Here is a 27,896-nt window from a genome sequence, read left to right as displayed (position 1 = left end):
TCGAGAAAAAAAGGTCAAAATGTCGAGAAAAAAGTAGAAATGTCGAGAAAAAAAGGTCAAAATGTCGAGAAAAAAGTCAAAATGTCGAGAAAAAAAGGTCAAAATGTCGAGAAAAAAGTAGAAATGTCGAGAAAAAAAGGTCAAAATGTCGAGAAAAAAGTAGAAATGTCGAGAAAAAAATCTAAATGTCGAGAAAAAAAGATCAAAATGTCGAGAAAAAAAAGGTCAAAATGTCGAGAAAAAAAAGGTCAAAATGTAGAGAAAAAAAAGGTCAAAATGTCGAGAAAAAAAGGTCAAAATGTTGAGAAAAAAAGGTCAAAATGTCGAGAAAAAAGTCGAAATGTTGAGAAAAAAGTCGAAATGTTGAGAAAAAAGTCGAAATGTTGAGAAAAAAGGTCAAAATGTCGAGAAAAAAGGTCAAAATGTTGAGAAAAAAGTCAAAATGTTGAGAAAAAAGTCAAAATGTTGAGTAAATAGTCAAAATTACATTGCTTGGGGGTGAAAATATTTCTCTAGATCCCTCTATAATCTTTCTATGTGACTTAATCCTAGAGATAGTTTTTTTGTGCAAACAAATGACCTTGTACATTAAATTTGACCTTCAACATGACCTTGAAATAGGAAATCTATCTCAGAATTGAATTCCTAGCACCAAAAAAGTAGAGAAAGTGACAATATCCACTAATCTAGCACTGATAGAAGCTGAGAAATGACCTTTGGTGTTGAATGTTCTGACACCGGCCACCAGGGGGCGTCCATATTAGTTTGGTTTTTTTAGAAACCTTATGTCCATAACTAACACCAAATATCAAAAACTTGTCACCAAGTGCACGATCTTTATGATTTTTTTCTCTCCCAGCTATAAATAAAAGTCCAGGAGCTCCGGGGGTTTGATTCCACCGTCCGCTTGAGTCCGTCAGACGTCCGGTTGCCGCGGCGGCGCCGTAACCACGGCGACGGCTCTGCTGACATCACAGGTCAGTCTCTGTTTGATGACATCACAGGGCCGTCAGAGCTGGGGGGGGGGGGTTCCTGCGCTCCGATTGGCCGGTGGGCGGGTCTAGATGGTCTAGATGGTGACGTGGGGGCCGGCCGTGGCCGTGGTCGTCGTGGCGACGGACTGGCGGGGCGGGGCCAGGCTCAGCAGCGCGGCGACCGTCCCGGCCACCTGGGGGAGCCCTCGCTCCTCCAGGATGTGGAGAGGGAGACACAACGCACTCTGGTGGGGGGGACGGGGACGGGGACGGGGAGGACAACGAAACAATGGATGGCAAATTAAAATTAACGAGAAAAATAACCGTAACCATGGCAACACAAGAGAAAACAACAGGGAAACAGGAAATGAAAAGAAGCTGATGGGGGAGAAGAACAGACGGGAGCAGAAAGGAAGGGAAGTGCCAGCCCCCCAGGACCCACCAGGACCAGGACCAGGACCAGGGTATGGGGGGGGGGTTAGGGGGGTTAAAGACTCACAACGGCAGCTGGACTGATTTCAGTGGATTTTATTCAAAGACCTCAGAGGAAAAACGTTCTCCGACACGAAGACAATGAGAAAGAGAGAGGGTTAGGGTTAGATGTCTTGGTTGGGGGGTCATAGTTGGGGTTGGTTCAGGGTTGGGGTTAGAGGTCATGGTTGGGGTTCAGGGTTCTAAACCACCTTCACATCCAGAACTCTCCAGTTCCAGTTCCAGTGTTCCTCCGTCTCTGGCTTGAACAAGCTTTCTGAGGTCAAAGCTGGAACCAGTCCAGAGTTGGAGGACAACCAGACGTCCTGCTGTGGACCTGGACCTGCAGGACCTGGACGTCCTCCTAAGACCTGCAGGACCTCCTGGGACCTATTAAAGGAACCAACGTAGGAACCAGTCCAGAGTACCAGAGTACCAGGACCACCCCCCCCCCCCAGATTCTGGGTTCATGAGGTCAGGAAGTCTTTTTATTGACATTTCCAACGGGGGTCCGAGTGGTTCTGGACCCGGTGCTGGACCCGGTGCTGGACCCGGTTCTGGACCTGGTGTTGGACCCAGTGCTGGACCTCACAGGCAGCTCCTGCTGAAGGGGCGGAGCCGGGTTGGACATAAGGCACAGGGGCGGAGCTTCAGACGGCAGGTAGCAGGCTGGGATTGTCAAGGTTGGTTGAGAAACCACAACGTCACGTAAACAGGTTTGTGTCCGAGTCCAGAACCACGAGTCCAGATCCCACGAGTCCAGTACCACGAGTCCAGAACCACGAGTCCAGTCCTCCAGGTCCTGGTCTGGAGAGTCCAGTCCTCCAGGTCACATGACTGATGGTCTCCATGGTCCTCTGGTTGGTTGAGAGTCTTCAGGTCCAGGTCCAGGTTCGTCCTGGGAGGGTCTGGCTGCAGGACCCGGATCTGGGACCCGGGTCCAGAACCCAGGACCAGGCTCCGGGACCGATGTGGTCTCTAACCGTGGCAGTATTCAGAAGGTCCAGGTCCAGATTGTTGCCATGGCGACTCGTCCAGCGCTTGGACAAGATCATGAAGTCATTTATGTCAATAAACAGTAAACAGTTTCTCCAGGTCCTCAGACTTCTCTTCCGGCTCTCGACGAAGGCGGACGCTTTTCTGCTCCTCTCCCTTCTCTATCTGCCCTGCTACTGCTTTTGTCCTGTCTCGTCTTCAGAGTCTCTTCTTTTTCAGTCCTCCGAAACTCTACAATCATGGAATTGATTAACTGGTCTCTCAGCACAATCGACCAAATTTTTGCAACGAGAAGTCAGGGGGTAAGGGAGCCCTCCTGCCCCGATGGGACATTTTTTTCTGGATACACAATGGATTCCTGGAAACATTGGAAGCCGTTGTGTTTGGCGATCCTGTCTGTCGAGGACGTTGAAGATGCTTCATAATTGGATTTATGATAGCAGATTTCTTCTAATTGGAGTGGGAGGATTGCTGGTCTATCGACAAACGCGTAAGTTGTTGACAGCTGTTCTGGCCCTTTCAGAGCTGCCGGACGTTGCTGAAGGAATAAGCTCGGCAACCAACACTCAGACTTTAACGCTGGGAAAGCAAAACCGCAAGCTGGATGTGATTCTTGAACAGAATCGCAGGCTAGCGGCGGTCTTTGAGCTCATTGGCAAGATGGAGAAAACCTTGGATAAGTTGGAAGCTCGGCTTGGCCGGAATTGATCACAAATTCGTCTTTTTGGAGTCACCATTGATGAACCAGAGACTGAAGGCAGATGGAAAATTACTGAGTCTGTCTGTTCTTTAATACAATTGTTGATTCTATAATCTGGCCTTGACAGGGCGGTTTTGGCCGACCGCTCCAGTCACAATCTCCCTGGTGGAATGTAAAAAAGTGGCTCTGCCCCCACTAACCCTCCCCTCTCCCAGGAACATCTGTGGACCTGTTTCAGAACTGACCGAGCCGTCTGATAACATCAAGGACATTCACTGAGGAGCAGCTCTGAGCGAAGTTCACGGACTTACCGCTCACACACACTTGCTGATAAACACACCTCCCTCAACTCAACGCCTTCCTGGCTTGATGTTGATGTTAAATTTGTCATGTTGCTTTCTGTGCTGAGGTGTTTTTTTGCACTTTCTCACTGTGTACTTATACACAGTGTGAAGATGCCTTTTTTACCCCCTCCCTCTCTCACCCCCAATGTCATCCATTCTCTGCTTTGTTCCGGTTTCGGATCGCTGTTCGTTGTGGTCGACCGGCCGGCAGCTGAGCGGATTTACTGTCTTGTATTGCTGCTTAGTTGTCCTTGAATTGCCCCTCGGGGATGAATAAAGTTTCTCTGAATCTGAATCAGGTTTTGCTCAGGTCCTGTTCAGGTCCTCAGGTCTTGCAGAGACTGTCTCCAGGTCCTCAGGTCTTGCAGAGACTGTCTCCAGGTCCACAGCGGTTTGGCCGACCGTTCCAGTCACAATCTCCCTGGTGGAATGTAAACAAGGGATAACCACACTGATAACTACACCGTCTTGCTGAGACTGTCTCCAGGTCCTCAGGTCCCCCCAGGTCTCGGCCGTCAGCGGGTCCATGAGTTTGAGAGTCTATGAAGGTTTGGACATGAGAACCAGAGACCAGGGACCAAGGAAAAGTCTCCAGCTCGTCTCCCTGGATTCATCCATCCACATACCAGAGTTCAGTTCAGTAAATGTGCTTCAACATGAGGCCCCCGGACCTCCCTGGGGGGTCCTCAGGTGTCGCGGGGGGTCCCCCATGTCCCCTCAGTCCTGGGGTCCCAGCTGGCTGTACAGGACACACAGCACAGACATGACGGACAGGTAGAAGAGGGCGAAACCGGCCAATCCCAGAGGGGGCGGAGCCAAGGACAAGAGCACGCCCACCGTCCTGTAGACCCCGCCCCCCCGGCCCTGGAGCACCTCCCCGACCGAGCACAGGCTGTCCTGGGGGGGCGGAGTTACAGGTGAGGGGGAGGGGCCACAGGTGGGGGGGAGACAGGTGAGGGGGGAGACACAGGTGAGGGGGCGGAGCCATAAAAGAGGGCGGAGATACAAAAGAGGGCGGAGACACAATGTCCAGAAAGGTGGAAGAAGAAGAAGAAAGTTGTTAGTTTCAGAAGCAGCTGAGAATCTGGTTCTCGGACCGGGACCTGGATCCAGACTGGACCAGAACCAGGACCTGGACCAGAACCAGAACCGGTTCAGGGCTGTTACCTGCGGGACTCCGATGCGTCGACACGCCTCCAGGAAGTTCTCCACGTTGCGGCGGCACTTAGCCATCGTTAGCTTGGGCTGCGGGGAGAGGGCGGAGTCAGGGCCAGGGGCGGAGCCAGGGTCAGGGGGCGGGGCTTGTACAGGACCAATCAATACTGTAGCACCCTATAATGTAACAATTTCCTGAAAATGTAATAACGCCTGAAAATGTAATAGAATTTGCACATAATCAATCGAAAATGTAATCCTCTCTTCCCTTCCTCTCTTCTCCATTTTTATTTATTATAAATATCTCATATCCATCACTTTTGTCCATCGTTCCTGTAGTTTCTTGTGCCGGTGTCGGTGCTTTTTTTTCCCACCTGCTTTTTTTTACCGGCTCCCCGTACATGATGACGTTCCGTCTTGTGATTGGCTTTTGACCGTACGTGATGACGTTCCGCACAGCAGTTACAGCAGCATTTATTTAGTAATTCCTTGTATATGTTTCTTCTCCCTTTTACCTCCACTATGATCTGCTGCTTCTGACTTTACAGAAGTGTATGTCTCTATATGTTCTCATTGTTGAATCTGTAAATGTCTAAGCAAAATAGTCATAATACATTATATAAATATAATTAAAAAAATGTAACGTCAACTAAGCGCTCACTGATTAATCCGCAATTGCCAAAAAAGACTTTTTGAATGTGAAGACATGGTGAAAAACTACCTTCCTAGCTTAACATGGCAAAAAAATACCATCGTGGGGAAAAAATGCACACATCCGGGGAAAATATTTCAGCCCGATACAATCTGGTACTCACACTGGCCCCCCTTATTTCTCTTTTGTGCATGTTTGCAGGCCGGAGCTTCGGGAGCTGCGTTCTGGCCTGCGGTCCCGCCCCCCCCCCCCCCCCCTCTGGTCATCCTGTTGCTGCTTCCCCCTGCCTGCGGTCCCCCCCATTACATTTTCAATTGAGTTAAGTGCAAATTTTAATACATTTTCAGGAAATGATTACCTTATAACGGCGCTACAACTACTCACCACGACGGGGAGGGGCGGAGTCAGGGTCAGGGGGCGGGGCTTGTACTCACCACGGCGGGGGAGGGGTCAGGGGGCGGGGCTTTACTCACCACGGCGGGGGAGGGGACGTGGATACTCGGCACCGAGCGCGGCCTCACGTGATTGGCCAGGTGACACAGCACCACGCCGTCCGTCAGCGCCGCCCCCAGGTCGCTAGGCAACGCCAGCTTGAGGCGGAGCTCGATGTTCTGGGGGAGGAGACAACGTCAGCCAATCAGGAAGCTTGTGTTTGACAGGTGAGTGTACTGTTTATATTTGGTAATTATATAATATTTTACTCTTTCCCTGCATGTGTGTGTTGAGTTTACTGCTGCTGCACAAAGAGAATTTACCCACTGAGGGAGAAATAAAGGACAATCTGATCTAATCTAATCTGTAGACCGGCCCCTGACTGGTTTAGACCGGTTCTTGACTGGTTAAGACCGGTTCCTGACTGGTTTAGACCGGTCTAAACCTGGTCCTGACTGGTTTAAACCAGTTCCTGACTGGTTTAGACTGGTCTAAACCAGTTCCTGACTGGTTTGGACCGGCTCCTGGCTGGTTTGGACCGGCTCCTGACTGGTTTAGACCAGTTCCTGACTGGTTTAGACTGGTCTGAACTGGTTCCTGACTGGTTTAAACCTGGTCCTGACTGGTTTAGACTGGTTAGAACTGGTTCCTGACTGGTCTAAACCTGGTCCTGACTGGTTTAGACCGGTTCCTGACTGGTTAAAACTGGTTCCTGACTGGTTAGAACCGGTTCCTGACTGGTTTAGACTGGTCTAAACCTGGTCCTGACTGGTCTAAACCTGGTCCTGACTGGTTTAAACCTGGTCCTGACTGGTTTAGACCGGTTCCTGACTGGTAAGAACTAGTTCCTGACTGGTTTAGACTGGTCTGAACCGGTTCCTGTAAGGGGGCGGGGCCTCACCTTCCTCAGCTGGTCCACCAGCTCGGCGTCGTGGCCCTGCAGGGGCGGGGCTACCGGAGGGGGCGGGGCCTCCCCGGCAGGTGACCGGTCGCTCCGCCTCTTCTCCTCCCGCTGGCCCAGCCGGTACAGGAAGCTCTCGGGCCGGCAGGAGGCCACGCCCCCCGGGGAGGAGGCCACGCCCCCCGGGTACGAGGGCGACTGATTGGCTGGAGGGAGAGAGACAGGGGTTTGAGTGACAGCTCGGCTGTGGGCGGAGCCACAACGATGGGCGGAGCCACAACGATGGGCGGCGTCTTACCTGTCGGAGACAGAGATGCTCTCTCCTCCCCCTGCTGAGAGAGAAGAGACCGTTAGACCTGGATCTGGACCAGAACCTGGACCAGAACCTGGACCAGGAACTGGACCTGGATTTTTTTTTTCTTTTATTTATTTATGTTTTTTTTTTTTTTTTCATCATTACAACTTTTGGTTATTTTTTTGTTTCTCCCCAAAAAAGGAATGTTTTGTTGGACACGAGAATAACTGGTGCCATGTTTTTGCCTTTAAATATGTTTAAAGGTATGAAAACATTAAAGTGTTAGGTTATAATTGCATAAATTGTCTATATTTCATTACTTTATATACTGTCTTGGAGTTACATTTGCAAAAAATGCTAAAAACCAAATTCTCAAAAATGAAAAACAAAAATAGACCGAAAATGGAACAAATAAAAACGGAATGTGGGAAAAAATAAAACTGATTTCTTTCGTCCTCTGTTTCCTCCCTGGATCTGTTTGGTAATTCTGACACACGATGTTTCTGTTTCAGTTCTATCAGCATTCTGGGAGCTGATTGGTCCTTACAGCATCATTAGCTGCAATACTTGCTGTTGAATCTCAATATAATACTAGTATTCATATGTTGCAGAACTACAGTCATATCATTCATGCAAGAGCTCAAAAAACAGTTTTATTAACACTAACCCAAATCAATATCGGAATCGAATCGAGTTGAATCAAATCTTGATAATCGATTCTGAATCTTAAGAATCGGAATCGAATCGATTCTTGACATTTGAATCGATCCCCAGCCCTAACACTGATCTGATCTAATCTGATCTAATCTCCAATGTCAGTGTTGTACAAGAGACAACAATATTGAAGAATTTATGGATTTCACGTGATCTGTGATCGGTGATCAGCAGATACTGATTTTGGTGATCGGCTCCAAGAATCCTGATCAGTGCATCTAGTTCCAGAACCAGAACCTGGACCAGAAGTCACACCGTAGCAACATGTGTCATTCACCCACAGCTCCATGCAGCTGTAGGGGCGGGGGATGCAACTGTAGGGGCGTATGCAGCTGTAGGGGCGGGGCATGCACCTGTAGGGGCGGGGCATGCAGCTGTAGGGGCGGGGCATGCAGCTGTAGGGGCGGGGCATGCACCTGTAGGGGCGGGACATGCAGCTGGAGGGGCGGGACATGCAGCTGTAGGGGCGGGACATGCACCTGTAGGGGCGGGGCATGCAGCTGTAGGGGCGATGCAGCTGTAGGGGCGGGGCATGCAGCTGTAGGGGCGGGGCATGCAGCTGTAGGGGCGGGGCATGCAGCTGTAGGGGCGATGCAGCTGTAGGGGCGATGCAGCTGTAGGGGCATGCACCTGTAGGGGCGGGGCTTAAAGACAAAACTAGGGCTGCAACAACGAATCGATAAAATCGATAAAAATCGATTATTAAAAGCGTTGGCAACAAATTCCATTATCGATTCGTTGTGTCGCGTGATTATTACGTCACTCACTAAAGCCTGATTTATGGTTCCGCGTTAAACCGACGGCGTAGGCTACGCGGCCACGCACACCGCCACGTACCCTACGCCGTAGGCTCTGTGTTGATGTAACGCGGAACCACAAATCAGCCTTAAGTCGCAGAGCTGAAGTTGAGGTAATTCTCCCGGACTACATTTAATGCAGCACCTATATGTTCCCCCTCTAACCCGGTACACACATAGGTTCCTCTAAACATCTGTTCCTGCTACAGTTTTAACTAAAAGAAAAGGCAGAAAATGTCAGAAAAATAAAAACGTCATAAAGCTAACTGGGTAGTTTTCAATTTTATCTCTGTAGTCATTGATGGATAAAACGAGTAGCACTGGTGGCTAATCTGCTCCAATACAGCAGGGATCAGAAGTTTATTTGGAACACTGCCAAAACTCAAAATCTTATGAAGACTTTAACTTAAAACTTAACTAGAACTTAAAATTTGCTTGACACAAATGAAAGTTCAATTGAAACACGTGGGAAAAACACCTAACCTTTGAAGTGATGTGTGTTATCAGGTGTAATGGCATGTTTAGGTTATAAATAAGAAAACTTCTTGGTAAGATCTTAGTTTTTTGAGTGAAGGCAGTGAGAGAACAAATTGTAATGTTCAAACAAATCCTGTTTCTGATTTGTATTTTTCTTTATTTTTTATAATTTATTTATTGTTCTGACAGCTCAGGTCCCTTTTAAACAAAGTATACCTCTTTTGTGCACTTTATTTTTATATATTTGGCAGATGTAAAGCATACATGTGTATGTTTTCTGTTAGTCCATTTAGTTTGTTTTTTTTAATCAATACTTTAAAAGCTCAGGGATGTTCAAGGAGCAACCTGTTTGTGAACTTTCTGAATATTATCTGCACTGAATTTGCACTGTCAGTTCTGTTTTCGAATGGTTGGAATTTAATGCTTTTTTTTTATCCCATTCATCGATTAGTCGAAAAAATAATTGACAGATTAATCGATTATTAAAATAATCGTTAGTTGCAGCCCTACAGGAAACAGGGCTACAGGTGAAAGAGGAGGGGGGGGATCAGGACCGGTTCTGACGTTAGGACACAGGAAGAGTGGGAGGAGTTACAGGATGTGGGCGGGGCTTGGATGCTGATGAGTGACAGGTGGACAGGTGCATGCTGGGAGGGGGCGGGGCTAATGCTTACCATGAAGAGGGCGGAGTCGTCTGTGTGGGTGGAGCGTCTGGAGGGGTAACAGCTCTGAACACAAACATTACAGACGGGGGGGGTGAGGGGGCGGGGCTAGAGGGAGGGGCGGGGCTAAACCCCGCTGGCCTATCAAACTACTGGGAGCTGAAACAGGAAGTTCCTGACAAACAAACAGCAGAGTAAAGGTCACGTGAAGGTCTCACCTCCGACTCCGGGCTGGACTTGGTTGGACTGGGAGAAGCTTTGGGCTGAAACGAGACACATCGTCATGACAACAGGAAACGAGACACATCGTCATGACAACAGGAAACGAGACACATCGTCATGACAACAGGGAAACGAGACACATCGTCATGACAACAGGGAAACGAGACACATCGTCATGACAACAGGAAACGAGACACATCGTCATGACAACGGGGAAACCAGACACATCGTCATGACAACAGGGAAACGAGACACATCGTCATGACAACGGGGAAACCAGACACATCGTCATGACAACGGGGAAACCAGACACATCGTCATGACAACGGGGAAACCAGACACATCGTCATGACAACGGGGAAAGACAACAGCTGGGAACAGAACTGGTTTCAACTGGTCTAAATCTGCCGGTTACCGGTTTGAACTTTAGACCGGTTCCTTACTGGTTTAGACCGGTTCCTGACCGGTTTAAAATGGGTCCTGACTGGTTTAGACCGGTAACTGACTGGTTTAAACTGGTTTAGACCGGTTCCTGACTGGTTTAGACCGGTTCCTGACTGGTTTAGACCGGTTCCTGACTGGTTTAGACCGGTTCCTGACTGGTTTAGACCGGTTCCTGACTGGTTTAGACCGGTTCCTGACTGGTTTAGACCGGTTCCTGACTGGTTTAGACCGGTTCCTGACTGGTTTAGACCGGTTCCTGACTGGTTTAGACCGGTTCCTGACTGGTTTAGACCGGTTCCTGACTGGTTTAGACCGGTTCCTGACTGGTTTAGACCGGTTCCTGACCGGTTTAGACCGGTTCCTGACCGGTTTAGACCGGTTACTGACCGGTTTAGACCGGTTCCTGACTGGTTTAGACCGGTTACTGACTGGTTTAGACCGGTTCCTGACTGGTTTAGACCGGTTACTGACTGGTTTAAACTGGTTTAGACCGGTTCCTGACTGGTTTAGACTGGTTCCTGACTGGTTTAAACTGGTTTAGACCGGTTCCTGACTGGTTTAAACTGGTTTAGACCGGTTCCTGACTGGTTTAGACCAGTTACTGACTGGTTTAAACTGGTTTAGACCGGTTCCTGACTGGTTTAGACCGGTTCCTGACCGGTTTAGACCGGTTCCTGACTGGTTTAGACCGGTTACTGACTGGTTTAGACCGGTTCCTGACTGGTTTAGACCGGTTACTGACTGGTTTAAACTGGTTTAGACCGGTTCCTGACTGGTTTAGACTGGTTCCTGACTGGTTTAAACTGGTTTAGACCGGTTCCTGACTGGTTTAAACTGGTTTAGACCGGTTCCTGACTGGTTTAGACCAGTCACTGACTGGTTTAAACTGGTTTAGACCGGTTCCTGACTGGTTTAGACCGGTTCCTGACTGGTTTAGACTGGTTCCTGACTGGTTTAAACCGGTTCAGACCGGTCCCTGACCTGTTTGAACCGGTTCAGACCGGTCCCTGACCTGTTTGAACCGGTTCAGACCGGTCCCTGACCTGTTTGAACCGGCTCAGACCGGTTCCTGACCCTGACCTACCTTGCCGTAGCTGCCGCTGCCGTCTCTCTGCCCAGATCGGTTCTTCTGTCTCTCCTCGTCGTACCGCAGCGCCGCCATCTGAGCCTCCCTCCTCATCCTCTCCACCCCCCCTGGACCGGGACCAGAACCAGAACCTGCTCTCTGAGGAGGACAGAGGGAAGTTTATCAGTCCTGCATCAACGGTTCCTGTCGCCTGTGGATCAGGTGGGCAGTTACCTGGCTGTGGGAGCTGGGGGGGGCGGGGACTCCGTCCACCACACTCCTGTAGGAACCAATCAGAGCGTCAGACTGGGGGGGGGGCAGAGGTTCTGGGAACCGTGAGGTTCTGGGAACCGGCAGGTTCTGTTCTTACCTGCTGTGTCTCTGTTCTGACCTGGACAAGCTGTTCTTCACAGGAGAACCCTGAGGAGACAAGAGAGGGTGAGAGGAGAGGCGGTAAAGTCGTTACATTACGAGAACAAAGTAGTAACATTACGAGAATAAAGTCGTAACATTACGAGAATAAAGTCGTAACATTACGAGAATAAAGTCGTAACATTACGAGAATAAAGTCGTAACATTACGAGAACAAAGTCGTAACGTTACGAGAATAAAGTCGTAACATTACGAGAACAAAGTCGTAACATTACGAGAACAAAGTCGTTACATTACGAGAACAAAGTCGTAACATTACGACAACATTACAAGAATAAAGTCGTTACATTACGAGAATAAAGTCGTAACATTACGAGAATAAAGTCGTAACATTACGAGAATAAAGTCGTAACACTACGAGAATAAAGTCGTAACATTAGGAGAATAAAGTCGTAACATTAGGAGAATAAAGTCGTAAGATTAGGAGAATAAAGTCGTAACATTACGAGAATAAAGTCGTAACATTAGGAGAATAAAGTCGTAACATTAGGAGAATAAAGTCGTAAGATTAGGAGAATAAAGTCGTAACATTAGGAGAATAAAGTCATAACATTACGAGAATAAAGTCGTAACATTACGAGAATAAAGTCGTAACATTAGGAGAATAAAGTCGTAACATTACGAGAATAAAGTCGTAACATTACGAGAATAAAGTCGTAACATTACGAGAATAAAGTCGTAACATTACGAGAATAAAGTCGTAACATTACGAGAATAAAGTCGTAACATTAGGAGAATAAAGTCGTAACATTAGGAGAATAAAGTCGTAACATTAGGAGAATAAAGTCGTAACATTACGAGAATAAAGTCGTAACATTAGGAGAATAAAGTCGAAACATTACGAGAATAAAGTCGTAACATTACGAGAATAAAGTCGTAACATTACGAGAATAAAGTCGTAATATTACGAGAATAAAGTCATAATATTACGAGAATAAAGTCGTAACATTACGAGAATAAAGTCTTTACATTACGAGAATAAAGTCGTAACATTAGGAGAATAAAGTCGTAATATTACGAGAATAAAGTCGTTACATTACGAGAATAAAGTCTTTACATTACGAGAATAAAGTCGTAACATTAGGAGAATAAAGTCGTAATATTACGAGAATAAAGTCGTAACATTACGAGAATAAAGTCGTAACATTACGAGAATAAAGTCGTAATAATACGAGAATAAAGTCGTAATATTACGAGAATAAAGTCGTAACATTACGAGAATAAAGTCGTAACATTACCAGAATAAAGTCGTAACATTACGAGAATAAAGTCGTAACATTACGAGAACAAAGTCGTAACATTACGAGAATAAAGTCGTAACATTACGAGAACAAAGTCGTAACATTACGAGAACAAAGTCGTAACATTAGGAGAATAAAGTCGTAACATTACGAGAATAAAGTCGTAACATTACGAGAATAAAGTCGTTACGTTAGGAGAATAAAGTCGTAACGTTACGAGAATAAAGTCGTTACGTTACGAGAATAAAGTCGTAACATTACGAGAATAAAGTCATAATATTACGAGAATAAAGTCGTAACATTACGAGAATAAAGTCTTTACATTACGAGAATAAAGTCGTAACATTAGGAGAATAAAGTCGTAATATTACGAGAATAAAGTCGTTACATTACGAGAATAAAGTCTTTACATTACGAGAATAAAGTCGTAACATTAGGAGAATAAAGTCGTAATATTACGAGAATAAAGTCGTAACATTACGTGAATAAAGTCGTAACATTACGAGAATAAAGTCGTAATAATACGAGAATAAAGTCGTAATATTACGAGAATAAAGTCGTAACATTACGAGAATAAAGTCGTAACATTACGAGAATAAAGTCGTAACATTACGAGAATAAAGTCGTAACATTACGAGAATAAAGTCGTAATATTACGAGAATAAAGTCGTAACATTACGAGAATAAAGTCGTAACATTACGAGAATAAAGTCGTAACATTACGAGAACAAAGTCGTAACATTACGAGAACAAAGTCGTAACATTAGGAGAATAAAGTCGTTACGTTAGGAGAATAAAGTCGTAACGTTACGAGAATAAAGTCGTTACGTTACGAGAATAAAGTCGTAACATTACGAGAATAAAGTCGTTACGTTAGGAGAATAAAGTCGTTACGTTAGGAGAATAAAGTCGTAACATTACGAGAATAAAGTCGTAACATTACGAGAACAAAGTCGTAATATTACGAGAATAAAGTCGTAACATTACGAGAATAAAGTCGTAACATTACGAGAATAAAGTCGTAACATTAGGAGAATAAAGTCGTAACATTAGGAGAATAAAGTCGTAACATTAGGAGAATAAAGTCGTAACATTACGAGAATAAAGTCGTAACATTACGAGAATAAAGTCGTAACATTACGAGAATAAAGTCGTAACATTACGAGAATAAAGTCGTTACGTTAGGAGAATAAAGTCGTAACATTACGAGAATAAAGTCGTTACGTTAGGAGAATAAAGTCGTAACATTACGAGAATAAAGTCGTAACATTACGAGAATAAAGTCGTAACATTACGAGAATAAAGTCGTAACATTAGGAGAATAAAGTCGTAACATTAGGAGAATAAAGTCGTAACATTAGGAGAATAAAGTCGTAACATTAGGAGAATAAAGTCGTAACACTACGAGAATAAAGTCGTAACATTACGAGAATAAAGTCGTAACATTACGAGAATAAAGTCGTAACATTACGAGAATAAAGTCGTAACATTACGAGAATAAAGTCGTTACGTTAGGAGAATAAAGTCGTAACATTACGAGAATAAAGTCGTTACGTTAGGAGAATAAAGTCGTAACATTACGAGAATAAAGTCGTAACATTACGAGAATAAAGTCGTAACATTACGAGAATAAAGTCGTAACATTAGGAGAATAAAGTCGTAACATTAGGAGAATAAAGTCGTAACATTAGGAGAATAAAGTCGTAACATTACGAGAATAAAGTCGTAACATTAGGAGAATAAAGTCGTAACATTACGAGAATAAAGTCGTAAAATTACGAGAACAAAGTCGTAACATTATGAGAATAAAGTCGTAACATTACGAGAACAAAGTCGTAACATTACGAGAATAAAGTCGTAACATTACGAGAATAAAGTCGTAATATTATGACTTTATTCTCGTGATTTTCACTTTTTTTTTTTGTCTTAGCTTGGCCCTAATACTCGTCGTACGGAAGGGAATTAGCACTAGCTATAAACTCTACATGCAACACATCAGCTGCTAGCTTGTATCTGTGTTTGACTGCATCGTCCCTGTCCCCTCCGACCCCTAACGGGGGTGGACGGGGCTCCCACCTCTCTGGTGATGCGTCTCTCGATGTAGGCCATGAACTGGGAGCTGAGGCTGTCAGCCCGTTCTCCTCGTTCCCCTCGTTCTCCTCGTCCCCGGGTCCGGCCGTCGTCCTCCTCGTCCACGCAGCTGTCGATGAAGTCGATCTGCTCCAGCTCCACACCTGGGGGAAAGGTTTAAATTAGAACTTGAGATAGTTGCTTATGGCTTACTCCAGGGGTATTCAACTAGATTAGGCCCGGGGGCCACATCTGCAAAAAGAATGTATGGAGGAGGCCGCAACAAAAAATGTGGGGGTTTTCAAAATGTATTTTGCACTCAATGACGAAGATTTATGTATATATAATACATTTGTGCACAGGGATGAGCAGGAGAATATCTGTCTAGTTTACATATGAATTATGTATTAATTGTCTCCAGATTTAGTCATTGTGAATGTTAAATATAATATTCAGATAAAGAAATATTATTTTAAATGCAAGTTCATTTTGAAACCATGCATTGTGCAAACTTAATGAAGTTGATATTGACCTAATTTTAATAAAACACGCCATAATGACAAAGCACCACTTTCCACCAAGATTTCCTTATTTGAATATTATATTAAGCATTTCAGTCCATAGTAGCCAGTTTGATGTTATAAATAAGGAACCAAAATATTAACCATAAGCTCCTTTATTTATGACACATCTGTGCATTATATCAGCAAAACAAACCATCATGAAATTATAGGAGGCTTAGAAATCCATCTGAAATGCAAAGTCCTCATTTAGAGATTCAAAGGAAAAAAGTTTCAGGCCAATCCTAGAAGCTAATGATGTAAACTAGTCCTCTATAAACGGAGGTTAATAACAAATAATGTGACAAACATTATCACTGTGCAACACTGGCAAAAAATCTGAAGTAGTAAAAAACATCTCTAGCAGAGATTAACATGTACAAACACTGTCCAATGAATCATTAACCAACTGAAAAGGCTACCGAGCATCTTAAACTTTTATTCAACAAAATGCGATATGTAAACCATGTTAGTTTCGCTTGCCGGCCGGAAGTGACGCCGATCAATCGATCGGGACAACACTACTTTCCCCCCTTTTTTTGAAATATGACCAGGGGCCACATAAAAGCTCCTGGCGGGCCGCCAGTGGCCCGCGGGCCGCCAGTTGAACATCCCCAGCTTACTCTGTCCCAGTCAATCGTTAGCAAGAAGTTACGTCCACAAAGCGGTGTTCGTTGCTAGCCTAGCGACACAGATCAAAAAATGTCACTCCAAAAACAAAAATAAGGGTCTCCGTTTTATTTCTCATTCCCAGAGTGTAACATCCACTGGCAAGAAAAGTAAGCTGGCCAAAAAACACCTTTTGTAACTAATTTCAAAAGAAGAGGTAAAAAAAACGTTTGCTTCCTGAACTGAATCTCCTTCCTCCATTACAGGAAATCAATGGCAGGTGTGAAGGTAACTCTTAAACTCTTAAACGTCGGGGGCGGGACGGCGGCGTCTCACCGGTGCCGTTGGCCAGCAGGGCTCCTGGTCCTCCTCCTCCTCGGTGTCTCTGGACCTCCGTCACCCGCAGGTGCAGCTCCGACAGCTCCTCCGAGGCCTGGAACAACGGGAAGGGTTGGCATGACAACGGGCCCTCGGGGGGGGGGGGGGGGGGGGGGCATGTAACCCAGGGTTACCAAAGAGTTTCATAATTTTTTTAATCTTATTTATTTATTTATTTCACTTAGAAAGATTGGCTGGTTACATGAAGATGTTTGATAAACCGGAGATGTTAAATGATAATTTTTAGATAGTTGTGATTTTGATAATTTTGAAAATAAGAAAAAAGACTGATTATCCTCCTGGCTGGCTCGCCAATTTGGATGGATGTTTGATGGATGGATGGATGGATGGATGGATGGATGGATGGATGGATGGATGGATGGATGGATGGATGGATGGATGGATGGATGTATGTATGTATGGATGGATGGATGTATGGATGGATGATGGATGGATAGACAGATGATGGAAGGATGATGGATGGATGGATGATGGATGGATGGACGGATGATGGATGGATGATGGATGGATGATGTATGGATGGATGGATGTATGTATGGATGGATGGATGATGGATGTATGGATGGATGGATGATGGATGTATGGATGGATGGATGATGGATGGATAGACAGATGATGGAAGGATGATGGATGGATGGATGATGGATGGATGGATGGATGATGGATGGATAGACAGATGATGGAAGGATGATGGATGATGGATGGATGGATGATGGATGCACATTTTATCATAGTTTTTATTTTGTAATCTACATTTTAGTCTCGTTCTTTTCCTCTACGATATTGCATTATATATTTAATTGTCGTTATCGTCACATGACCAGCATTTTCGTTGCGTCTCGTTTTCCTCAGGTGATAAATGTTCGTTAACGACAATATTTAGTGGTAATAATTAGTTACAGTGTGTCTGACCTCGTTGCCCAGCCAGCGTTTGTCTCCGCTGTCCACGCTGTTGAATCCGGAGTCCAGCGCTCCGTACGGCCGTCCGGGGAAAAGCTCCTCGGCGCTGCGGGAACACAAGCTCGTCAGAGAGGCTTTTATTGTGAAGGCTCGCTCAGAGAGGCTTTTATTGTGAAGGCCCGGCGGGGGGCGGGGCTACGGAGGCGGGGCCTCACCAGGACGTGTGCGGCCGGTACTCCGGCAGCTCCGTCGGCGTCTTGCTGGCCTCAGAGTTCAGGTACTTGAAGATGTGGACCTTCCCCTTGATGCAGATCTGGGGGAGAATAGGAGGGGGGCGTTAGGACCTGGGGGTCGGGGGGGGTTGGGGGGCGGAGCCTCCGGGGGGGCGGGGCCTCTCTCACCTGCGCCGGCGGCGTCTGCAGAGGGTTGTTGTCCAGGACGATGGTCTGCAGCTGCGACAGACGGCGGTAGCAGACGGGGATGGACGTCACCTTGTTGCAGGAGAAGTCCAGCCGGACGAGGGGGAGCTGGGCCAGTTCTGGGGGGGGACGCGGTAGAGGACACTTCAGACACCATGATCACGTGACCAGCCATCGGTCACCTGACCTCCTGGTGACCAGGTCAGGTGACCCCCCTCCCCACCTACCTGGCGGCAGCTGCACCAAAAGCAACGAACCACCGAACGAACGAACCACCGAACCCACCAACGTACGAACAAACGAACCCACCGACCGAACGAACCCACCAACGAATCAACGAACGAACCACCGAACCCACCAACGTACGAACAAACGAACCCACCAACGAACGAACGAATGAACGAATCCACATACGAACGAACAAACCCAACAACAAACGAACCCACCAACGAACGAACGAACCCATCAACGAACAAACGAACCCACCAACGAACCAACGAACCCACCAACGAACGAACAAACAAACTAACAAACCCACCAACGAACGAACAAACGAACGAACGAACGAACGAACGATCCCACCAACAAACGAACAAACAAACGAACCCACCAACGAACAAACGAACAAATCCACCAACGAACAAATTAACGAACGCACCAACCAACGAGTTACCGAGCTAACTAACCCACCCCCCCGCCCCCCTCTTACCTGCCCCCCCGTTCCCCACCCCCCCCTCACCTGGCGGCAGCTGCACCAGGTGGTTCCTCCGGATGTTCAGGTCCCTCAGGTTCTCCAGCTGCCCAACCTGGGGGGGCAACGACTGGATCTCGTTGCAGCTCACGTCCTGGAGGAGGAGGGGGGAGACGGTTACCATGGAAACAGGGGTAACACCAGTCAGTCACCATGGAAACAGGGGTAACACCAGTCAGTCACCATGGAAACAGGGGTAACACCAGTCAGTCACCATGGAAACGGGGGTAATATCAGTCAGTCACCATGGAAACGGGGGTAACATCAGTCAGTCACCATGGAAACGGGGGTAACACCAGTCAGTTACCATGGAAACGGGGGTAACACCAGTCAGTCACCATGGAAACGGGGGTAACACCAGTCAGTCACCACGGAAACGGGGTACCATGGAAACGGGGATAACACCAGTCAGTTACCATGGAAACGGGGGTAACATCAGTCAGTCACCATGGAAACGGGGTACCATGGAAACGGGGATAACACCAGTCAGTTACCATGGAAACGGGGGTAACATCAGTCAGTCACCATGGAAACGGGGGTAACATCAGTCAGTCACCATGGAAACGGGGATAACACCAGTCAGTCACCATGGAAACAGGGGTAACACCAGTCAGTCACCATGGAAACAGGGATAACACCAGTCAGTCACCATGGAAACAGGGATAACACCAGTCAGTCACCATGGAAACGGGGGCAACACCAGTCAGTTGCCATGGAAACGGGGGTAACACGGGGGGGTTACAATGGAAGGTCCAGAACTGAACCAGGTCCAGGACCAGGTCCAGGTCCAGGACCAGAACTGGACCAGGTCCAGGACCAGGTCCAGGTCCAGGCCCAGGACCTGGACTGGGACTCACCAGCTCCGTCAGGTTCCTCAGCAGGCCCAGCTCCTCCGGCAGAGACACCAGCTTGTTGTTGCAGGCGATCAGAACCTTGAGGGGCAACGAGCAGAGAACCGGGGGCAGCTGGGGCAGCTGGTTCCGGCTGGGGGGGCAGAAGGAACAGGTTAATACCCCCGGGGGGGCAGAAGGAACAGGTTAATACTAATGAGTTACAGGTGCGTTGCAGGTGTGTTAGGGGTGTGTTCCAGGTGAGTTACAAGTGAGTTACAAGTAGTACAAGTACAGCAGGAGCAGCTGGTTCCGGCTGGGGGGCTGAAAGACAGGTTAATACCCCCGTTCCAGGTGACTTCCAGGTGTGTTGCAGGTGTGTTCCAGGTGAGTTACAGGTGTGTTACAGGTGTGTTCCAGGTGAGTTACAAGTGAGTTCCAGGTGAGTTACAGGTGTGTTACAGGTGAGTTAGGGTGTGTGCCAGGTGAGTTCCAGGTGTGTTACAGGTGTGTTCCAGGTGAGTTACAGGTGTGTTACAGGTGAGTTAGGGGTGTGTTCCAGGTGAGTTCCAGGTGTGTTACAGGTGAGTTCCAGGTGAGTTACAGGTGAGTTACAGGTGAGTTAGGGGTGTGTTCCAGGTGAGTTAGGGGTGTGTTCCAGGTGAGTTACAGGTGAGTTTCAGGTGTGTTACAGGTGAGTTCCAGGTGTGTTCCAGGTGAGTTACGGGTGAGTTAGGGGTGAGTTACAGGTGAGTTACGGATGACTCACCTGAGGTTCAGGTAGGTGAGCGTCTGCAGGTTGACCAGGCCGTCCGGCAGAGACCGGAGACAGTTCTGGTAAAGATTCAGGGACTCCAGGGACACGAAGACGCAGACCTCCAGAGGGAGCTCCGCTAGCCGGTTCCTGGACAGGTCTGGAGACACAGGTGGGAGACAGGTGAGACAGGTCTGGAGACAGGTGAGACAGGTCTGGAGACACAGGTGGGAGACAGGTGAGACAGGTCTGGAGACACAGGTGGGAGACAGGTGAGACAGGTGAGACAAGTCTGGAAACAGGTACAGGTGAGACAGGTCTGGAGACACAGGTGGGAGACAGGTGAGACAGGTCTGGAGACACAGGTGGGAGACAGGTGAGACAGGTGAGACAAGTCTGGAAACAGGTACAGGTGAGACAGGTCTGGAGACACAGGTGGGAGACAGGTGAGACAGGTCTGGAGACAGGTGAGACAAGTCTGGAGACAGGTGAGACAGGTCTGGAGACAGGTGTGAGACAGGTGATACAAGTGTGAGACAGGTGTGAGACAGGTTTGGAGACAGGTGATACAGGTGTGAGACAGGTCTGGAGACAGGTGATACAGGTGTGAGACAGGTCTGGAGACAGGTGATACAGGTGTGAGACAGGTCTGGAGACAGGTGATACAGGTGTGAGACAGGTCTGGAGACAGGTGATACAGGTGTGAGACAGGTCTGGAGACAGGTGATACAGGTGTGAGGCAGGTCTGGAGACAGGTGATACAGGTGTGAGACAGGTCTAGAGACAGGTGATACAGGTGTGAGACAGGTGTGAGACAGGTCTGGAGACAGGTGATACAGGAGTGAGACAGGTGATACAGGTGTGAGACAGGTCTGGAGACAGGTGATACAGGTGTGAGACAGGTCTGGAGACAGGTGATACAGGTGTGAGACAGGTGTGAGACAGGTCTGGAGACAGGTGATACAGGTGTGAGACAGGTCTGGAGACAGGTGATACAGGTGTGAGACAGGTCTGGAGACAGGTGATACAGGTGTGAGACAGGTCTAGAGACAGGTGATACAGGTGTGAGACAGGTGTCCAGGTACTTTATGATTCTGTAATTGTCAGCGGCCGTCGTCCCGCCTCAGCAGGTGACGCTACGCCAGCAGGTGGCACTATGCTAGCAGGTGATGCTACGCTAGCAGGTGGTGCTATGCTAGCAGGTGATGCTATGCTAGCAGATGATGCTACGCTAGCAGGTGACACCTGTCTCACACCTGTATCACCTGTCTCCAGTACCAAAATACTAGTAAAATACAACTGATGGTACCAAAATACTACCAAAATACTACTGATGGTACCAAAATACTACCAAAATACTACTGATGGTACCAAAATACTACCAAAATACTACTGATGGTACCAAGATACTACCAAAATACCACTCATGGTACCAAGACACTACCAAAATACTACTGATGGTACCAAAAATACTACTGATGGTACCAAAATACTACCAAAATACCACAGGTGTTACCAAAATACCACTGATGGTACCAAATTACTAGCAAAATACAACTGATGGTACTAAAATACTACCAAAATACTACTGATGGTACCAAAATACTAACAAAATACCACTGAGGGTACCAAGATACTACCAAAATACTACTGAGGGTACCAACATACTACCAAAATACCACAGGTGTTACCAAAATACCACTGATGGTACCAAAATACTACCAAAATACCAGAGGTGGTACCAAAATACCAGCAATATACAACTGATGGTACCAAAATACTACCAAAATACTAATGATGGTACAAAAATACTACCAAAATACCACTGAGGGTACCAAAATACTACCAAAATACCACTGAGGGTACCAAGATACTACCAAAAAACTACTAATGGTACCAAAATACTACTGATGGTACCAAAATACTACCAAAGTACTACTGATGGTATCAAGGTACTACCAAAATACTACTGATGGTATCAAGGTACTACCAAAATACTACTGATGGTACCAAGATACTACCAAAATACTACTAATGGTACCAAAATACTACCAAAATACTACTGATGGTACCAAAATACTACCAAAGTACTACTGATGGTATCAAGGTACTACCAAAATACTATTGATGGTATCAAGGTACTACTAAAATACTACTGATGGTATCAAGGTACTACCAAAAAACTACTGATGGTACCAGAATACCAGTGATGGTACCAGAATACTACCAAAATACTAGGGCTGAAACGATTCCTCGAATAATTCGAGTAATTCGATTACAAAAAATGATCGAGGAATTTTCTCTGCCTTGAGGAATCGTTTAATTTATTTATTTATTATTTTTTTTCGTTTAATTTCACCAGCTCAAAGCTTCGTATTACGCCCGGACCACATTTAATGCGACAACGCGCTGACGCTTCGCCATACATCCATGCGCTGCGCACGTTAAAGGGGGAAGAAAGGGGTTTGGTTTTAGTAACATGCCACGCTCAGGCAGTCTGCAATGGCCCAGACGGGAGACTAATGTAGTTCAGTGCTTAACTTTTATTTTTAATCCACGCTATATTCTTCTGGTCGGTTCTCCTATGTTCCCCCTCTAAAGCCAAAATTATTGTTCCGCGTTAAATCGACGCAGAGCGTATGGTGCTCTCCGGCGAGGGTGGAGAGCGGCGGTCCGGCTGGCGTTGCCACGGCTACGCCGTAGCCTACGGCGTAGGATACGCAGCGACGCGCACCATTCTGCGTTGTTGTAACGCGGAACCATAAATCAGCATTTACCCGGTATATAAACCTCTGTTCCCACTACAGTTTTAACTAAAAGAAAAGGCAGAAAATGTCAGAAAAATAAAAATGTAATAAAGCTAACTGGGTAGTTTTCATTTCATTTTATCTCTGTAGTCAGCACTGGTGCCTAATGTGCTCCAATACAGCAGGTCTCAGAAGTTTATTTTAAACACTGCCAAAACTTAAAATCCTATACTTTAACTTAAAACTTAACTAGAACTTAAAATGTGCTTGACACAAATGAAAGTTCAATTAAAACACGTGGGAAAACACCTAACATTTTAAGTTATGTCTGATATCAGGTGTAATGGCATTTTTAGGTTAGAAATAAGAACATTTCTTGGTAAGATCCTTAGTTTTTTGAGTGAAGGCAGTGAATTTGGTCAACTGATGTAAGTTCAGGGTTTTTAAATGCACAGCCATGAACCTACTGTATTATATAATTTAGTCTTGATGTCAATTAACATCTAACATCTTATGTATATTTATAATTGCTCTTTAACTAAACAAATATATGTTTTATCCGATTACTCGATTAATCGATGGAATTTTCAGTAGAATACTCGATTACTAAAATATTCGATAGCTGCAGCCCTACAAAATACTACCAAAATACCACTGATGGTACCAAAATACTACCAAAATACTACTGATGGTACCAAGGTACTACCAAAATACCACTGATGGTACCAAAATACCACTGATGGTACCAAAATACTACTGATGGTACCAAGATACTACCAAGATACTTCTGATGGTACCAAAATACTACCAAGATACTTCTGATGGTACCAAAATACTACTGATGGTACCAAGATAATACCAAAATACCACTGATGGTACCAAGATACTTCCAAAATAGTATTGATTGTATCAAGATACTACCAAAATACTACTGATGGTACCAAGGTACTACCAAAATACTACTGATGGTACCAAGATACTTCCAAAATACCACTGATGGTACCAAGATACTTCCAAAATAGTATTGATTGTATCAAGATACTACCAAAATACTACTGATGGTACCAAGGTACTACCAAAATACTATTGATGGTACCAAGATACTACCAAAATACTACCAAAATACCACTGATTGTACCAAAATACTACCAAAATACTACTGATGGTACGAAAATACTACCAAAATACTACTGATGGTACAAAAATACTACCAAAATACTACTGATGGTACCAAAATACTACCAAAATACCACTGATTGTACCAAAATACTACCAAAATAGTATTGATGGTACCAAGATACTACCAAAATACCACTGATTGTACCAAAATACTACCAAAATACTACTGATGGTACCAAAATACTACCAAAATACTACTGATGGTACGAAAATACTACCAAAATACTACCAAGATACTACTGATGGTACCAAAATACCACTGATGGTACCAAGACACTACCAAAATACTACTGATGGTACCAAAATACTACCAAAATACTACCAAAATACTACCAAAATACTACTGATGGTACCAAAATACCACTGATGGTACCAAGACACTACCAAAATACTACTGATGGTACCAAAATACTACCAAAATACTACTGATGGTACCAAAATACTACCAAAATACTACTGATGGTACAAAAATACTACCAAAATACTACCAAGATACTACTGATGGTACCAAAATACTACCAAAATACTACTGATGGTACCAAAATACTACTGATGGTACCAAGACACTACCAAAATACTACTGATGGTACCAAAATACTACCAAAATACCACTGAGGGTACCAAAACACTACTGATGGTACCAAAATACTACTGATGGCACCAAAATACCACTGATTGTAACAAGAAGGTACCACCAAAATACTACTGATGGTACCAAAATACTACCAAAATACTACTGATGGTACGAAAATACTACCAAAATACTACCAAGATACTACTGATGATACCAAAATACTACCAAAATACTACTGATGGTACCAAAATACTACTGATGGTACCAAAATACCACTGATGGTACCAAGACACTACCAAAATACTACTGATGGTACCAAAATACTACCAAAATACTACTGATGGTACGAAAATACTACCAAAATACTACCAAGATACTACTGATGGTACCAAAATACTACCAAAATACTACTGATGGTACCAAAATACTACTGATGGTACCAAAATACCACTGATGGTACCAAGACACTACCAAAATACTACTGATGGTACCAAAATACTACCAAAATACTACTGATGGTACGAAAATACTACCAAAATACTACCAAAATACTACTGATGGTACCAAAATACTACCAAAATACCACTGAGGGTACCAAAACACTACTGATGGTACCAAAATACTACTGATGGCACCAAAATACCACTGATTGTACCAAGAAGGTACCACCAAAATACTACTGATGGTACCAAAATACTACCAAAATACTACTGATGGTACGAAAATACTACCAAAATACTACCAAGATACTACTGATGATACCAAAATACTACCAAAATACTACTGATGGTACCAAAATACTACTGATGGTACCAAAATACCACTGATGGTACCAAGACACTACCAAAATACTACTGATGGTACCAAAATACTACCAAAATACTACTGATGGTACGAAAATACTACCAAAATACTACCAAGATACTACTGATGGTACCAAAATACTACCAAAATACTACTGATGGTACCAAAATACTACTGATGGTACCAAAATACCACTGATGGTACCAAGACACTACCAAAATACTACTGATGGTACCAAAATACTACCAAAATACTACTGATGGTACGAAAATACTACCAAAATACTACCAAAATACTACTGATGGTACCAAAATACTACCAAAATACCACTGATTGTACCAAAATACTACCAAAATAGTATTGATGGTACCAAGATACTACCAAAATACCACTGATTGTACCAAAATACTACCAAAATACTACTGATGGTACCAAAATACTACCAAAATACTACTGATGGTACGAAAATACTACCAAAATACTACCAAGATACTACTGATGGTACCAAAATACCACTGATGGTACCAAGACACTACCAAAATACTACTGATGGTACCAAAATACTACCAAAATACTACCAAAATACTACCAAAATACTACTGATGGTACCAAAATACCACTGATGGTACCAAGACACTACCAAAATACTACTGATGGTACCAAAATACTACCAAAATACTACTGATGGTACCAAAATACTACCAAAATACTACTGATGGTACGAAAATACTACCAAAATACTACCAAGATACTACTGATGGTACCAAAATACTACCAAAATACTACTGATGGTACCAAAATACTACTGATGGTACCAAGACACTACCAAAATACTACTGATGGTACCAAAATACTACCAAAATACCACTGAGGGTACCAAAACACTACTGATGGTACCAAAATACTACTGATGGCACCAAAATACCACTGATTGTACCAAGAAGGTACCACCAAAATACTACTGATGGTACCAAAATACTACCAAAATACTACTGATGGTACGAAAATACTACCAAAATACTACCAAGATACTACTGATGATACCAAAATACTACCAAAATACTACTGATGGTACCAAAATACTACTGATGGTACCAAAATACCACTGATGGTACCAAGACACTACCAAAATACTACTGATGGTACCAAAATACTACCAAAATACTACTGATGGTACGAAAATACTACCAAAATACTACCAAGATACTACTGATGGTACCAAAATACTACCAAAATACTACTGATGGTACCAAAATACTACTGATGGTACCAAGACACTACCAAAATACTACCAGTAATTCCAGCTCAGTAAACCCCATGCGCCCCGCGGGATCTTCCAGGGGGATCCCGGCTCAGTAACCTCCCTGAACCGGGTCCTGGTCCCGGTCCCCGGTCCCCTGGCCCCCGGTCCCCGTGTCCCCCGGTCCCCCGGTCCCCGGGTCCCGGCTCCACTCACCGGCCCTGGTCGTGTCCGCCAGGTCGTGGTTGGCAGCGCTGCGGGGAAACTCCTTGAGTTTCCGGCCGCTGAGGTTCAGGACTCCGCTGGCCGCCGCCTCGTCCAGGGCCCGGTCCACGGAGCGGTTCCAGGGCCCGGGGGGGGCCGCGGGGCCCGGCCCGGGGCCGGTGCCGGCGCTAGAGCCTCCTCCCGCGGGGAACGGCAGCCCGGTATCCGCAGAGCCCAGCAAGGCCGAGGCCGCCATCACTGTCCCTGCTAGCTGCTGCTAACGCTACCCCGCCCCGCGCATGCGCGCCGAGGCCGCCATCGCTGTCCCTGCTAGCTGCTGCTAACGCTACCCCGCCCCGCGCATGCGCGCCGAGACCGCCATCGCTGTCCGCAGGCACGCCGGTTTCTCCCAGTGTCCAGCCGCAGTACTGCAACAGAAAATCCCATGGGGCCCAGAAAGCTTTTTTCCCATAGACCGCAATAGTAAAAGAGAAGCCTCTAAAACTGTTCACAGGAACCTCCAGCTGTAATCACCGGCAATTACTAATCTTTGTATTCTATATTTTTAAGTCATGGACTTTATATCCGTCAAAAATGTTTTATAACGGCCAGAAAAGTCAAAGAAAAGTCTCTTTCTTGGCGGCTGTGTCTGTGCACTCGGAGATGTATTATGACAGATGTATTATATTAATATATATTATATAATTATATGATATTAATACATTAATAATATATGTAATAATATACATGTAATAATATACATTAATTAATATATTATATTAATCCATATTATATTAATACTCGCGTCATTGCCCCGGGGCATGATGGGAGGTGACTCAACTGAGCATGCTCTATGGGCCCCTTAACGCGGAAGTAAACCC

General features: G+C 45.4%; 1 protein-coding gene across 3 annotated transcripts; it reads right to left on the bottom strand.

The window, feature by feature from the left end:
• Positions 1-347: 347 nt before the first annotated feature.
• lrch3 (leucine-rich repeats and calponin homology (CH) domain containing 3) lies at positions 348-27,291 on the bottom strand. Of its 3 annotated transcripts, none has more exons than XM_061719940.1 (19): positions 27,028-27,291; positions 20,283-20,427; positions 19,541-19,667; positions 18,672-18,777; positions 17,915-18,051; positions 17,729-17,826; positions 17,526-17,619; positions 16,551-16,647; positions 15,052-15,209; positions 11,673-11,722; positions 11,537-11,582; positions 11,321-11,461; positions 9,789-9,833; positions 9,583-9,636; positions 6,924-6,957; positions 6,626-6,831; positions 5,766-5,903; positions 4,653-4,730; positions 348-1,219 (listed from the first exon to the last, which is right to left on the bottom strand). In XM_061719940.1, exons 1-19 carry the CDS (start codon positions 27,269-27,271, stop codon positions 1,070-1,072), a joined length of 2,148 nt encoding a protein of 715 aa, XP_061575924.1. In that variant the 5' UTR covers positions 27,272-27,291; the 3' UTR covers positions 348-1,069. The 3 variants fall into 3 exon arrangements, with proteins under 3 accessions (XP_061575924.1, XP_061575922.1, XP_061575925.1); XM_061719938.1 differs by lacking the exon at positions 348-1,219 and adding an exon at positions 3,442-4,382; XM_061719941.1 differs by lacking the exons at positions 348-1,219; positions 9,583-9,636 and adding an exon at positions 3,442-4,382.
• Positions 27,292-27,896: the final 605 nt, after the last annotated feature.

The sequence above is a fragment of the Cololabis saira genome, chromosome 4, assembly GCF_033807715.1.
Source record: "Cololabis saira isolate AMF1-May2022 chromosome 4, fColSai1.1, whole genome shotgun sequence".
NCBI lineage: Eukaryota > Metazoa > Chordata > Actinopteri > Beloniformes > Belonidae > Cololabis > Cololabis saira.
Note: the sequence above shows the minus strand (reverse complement) of the source record. Positions and strands in the feature narration are given on the sequence as shown.

What these genes read in the sequence shown, in the direction of transcription:
- lrch3 (XM_061719938.1), bottom strand. Translation starts at nt 27,271, where the DNA reads ATGGCGGCCTCGGCCTTGCTGGGCTCTGCGGATACCGGGCTGCCGTTC. An exon ending in AACGCTGGCTGGGCAACGAG is followed by an intron (nt 16,648 to 17,525) that starts GTCAGACACACT and finishes CCGTTGTTCCAG; the next exon opens with GCCTCGGAGGAGCTGTCGGA. An exon ending in AGAGACGCATCACCAGAGAG is followed by an intron (nt 11,723 to 15,051) that starts GTGGGAGCCCCG and finishes TTGTCTCCTCAG; the next exon opens with GGTTCTCCTGTGAAGAACAG.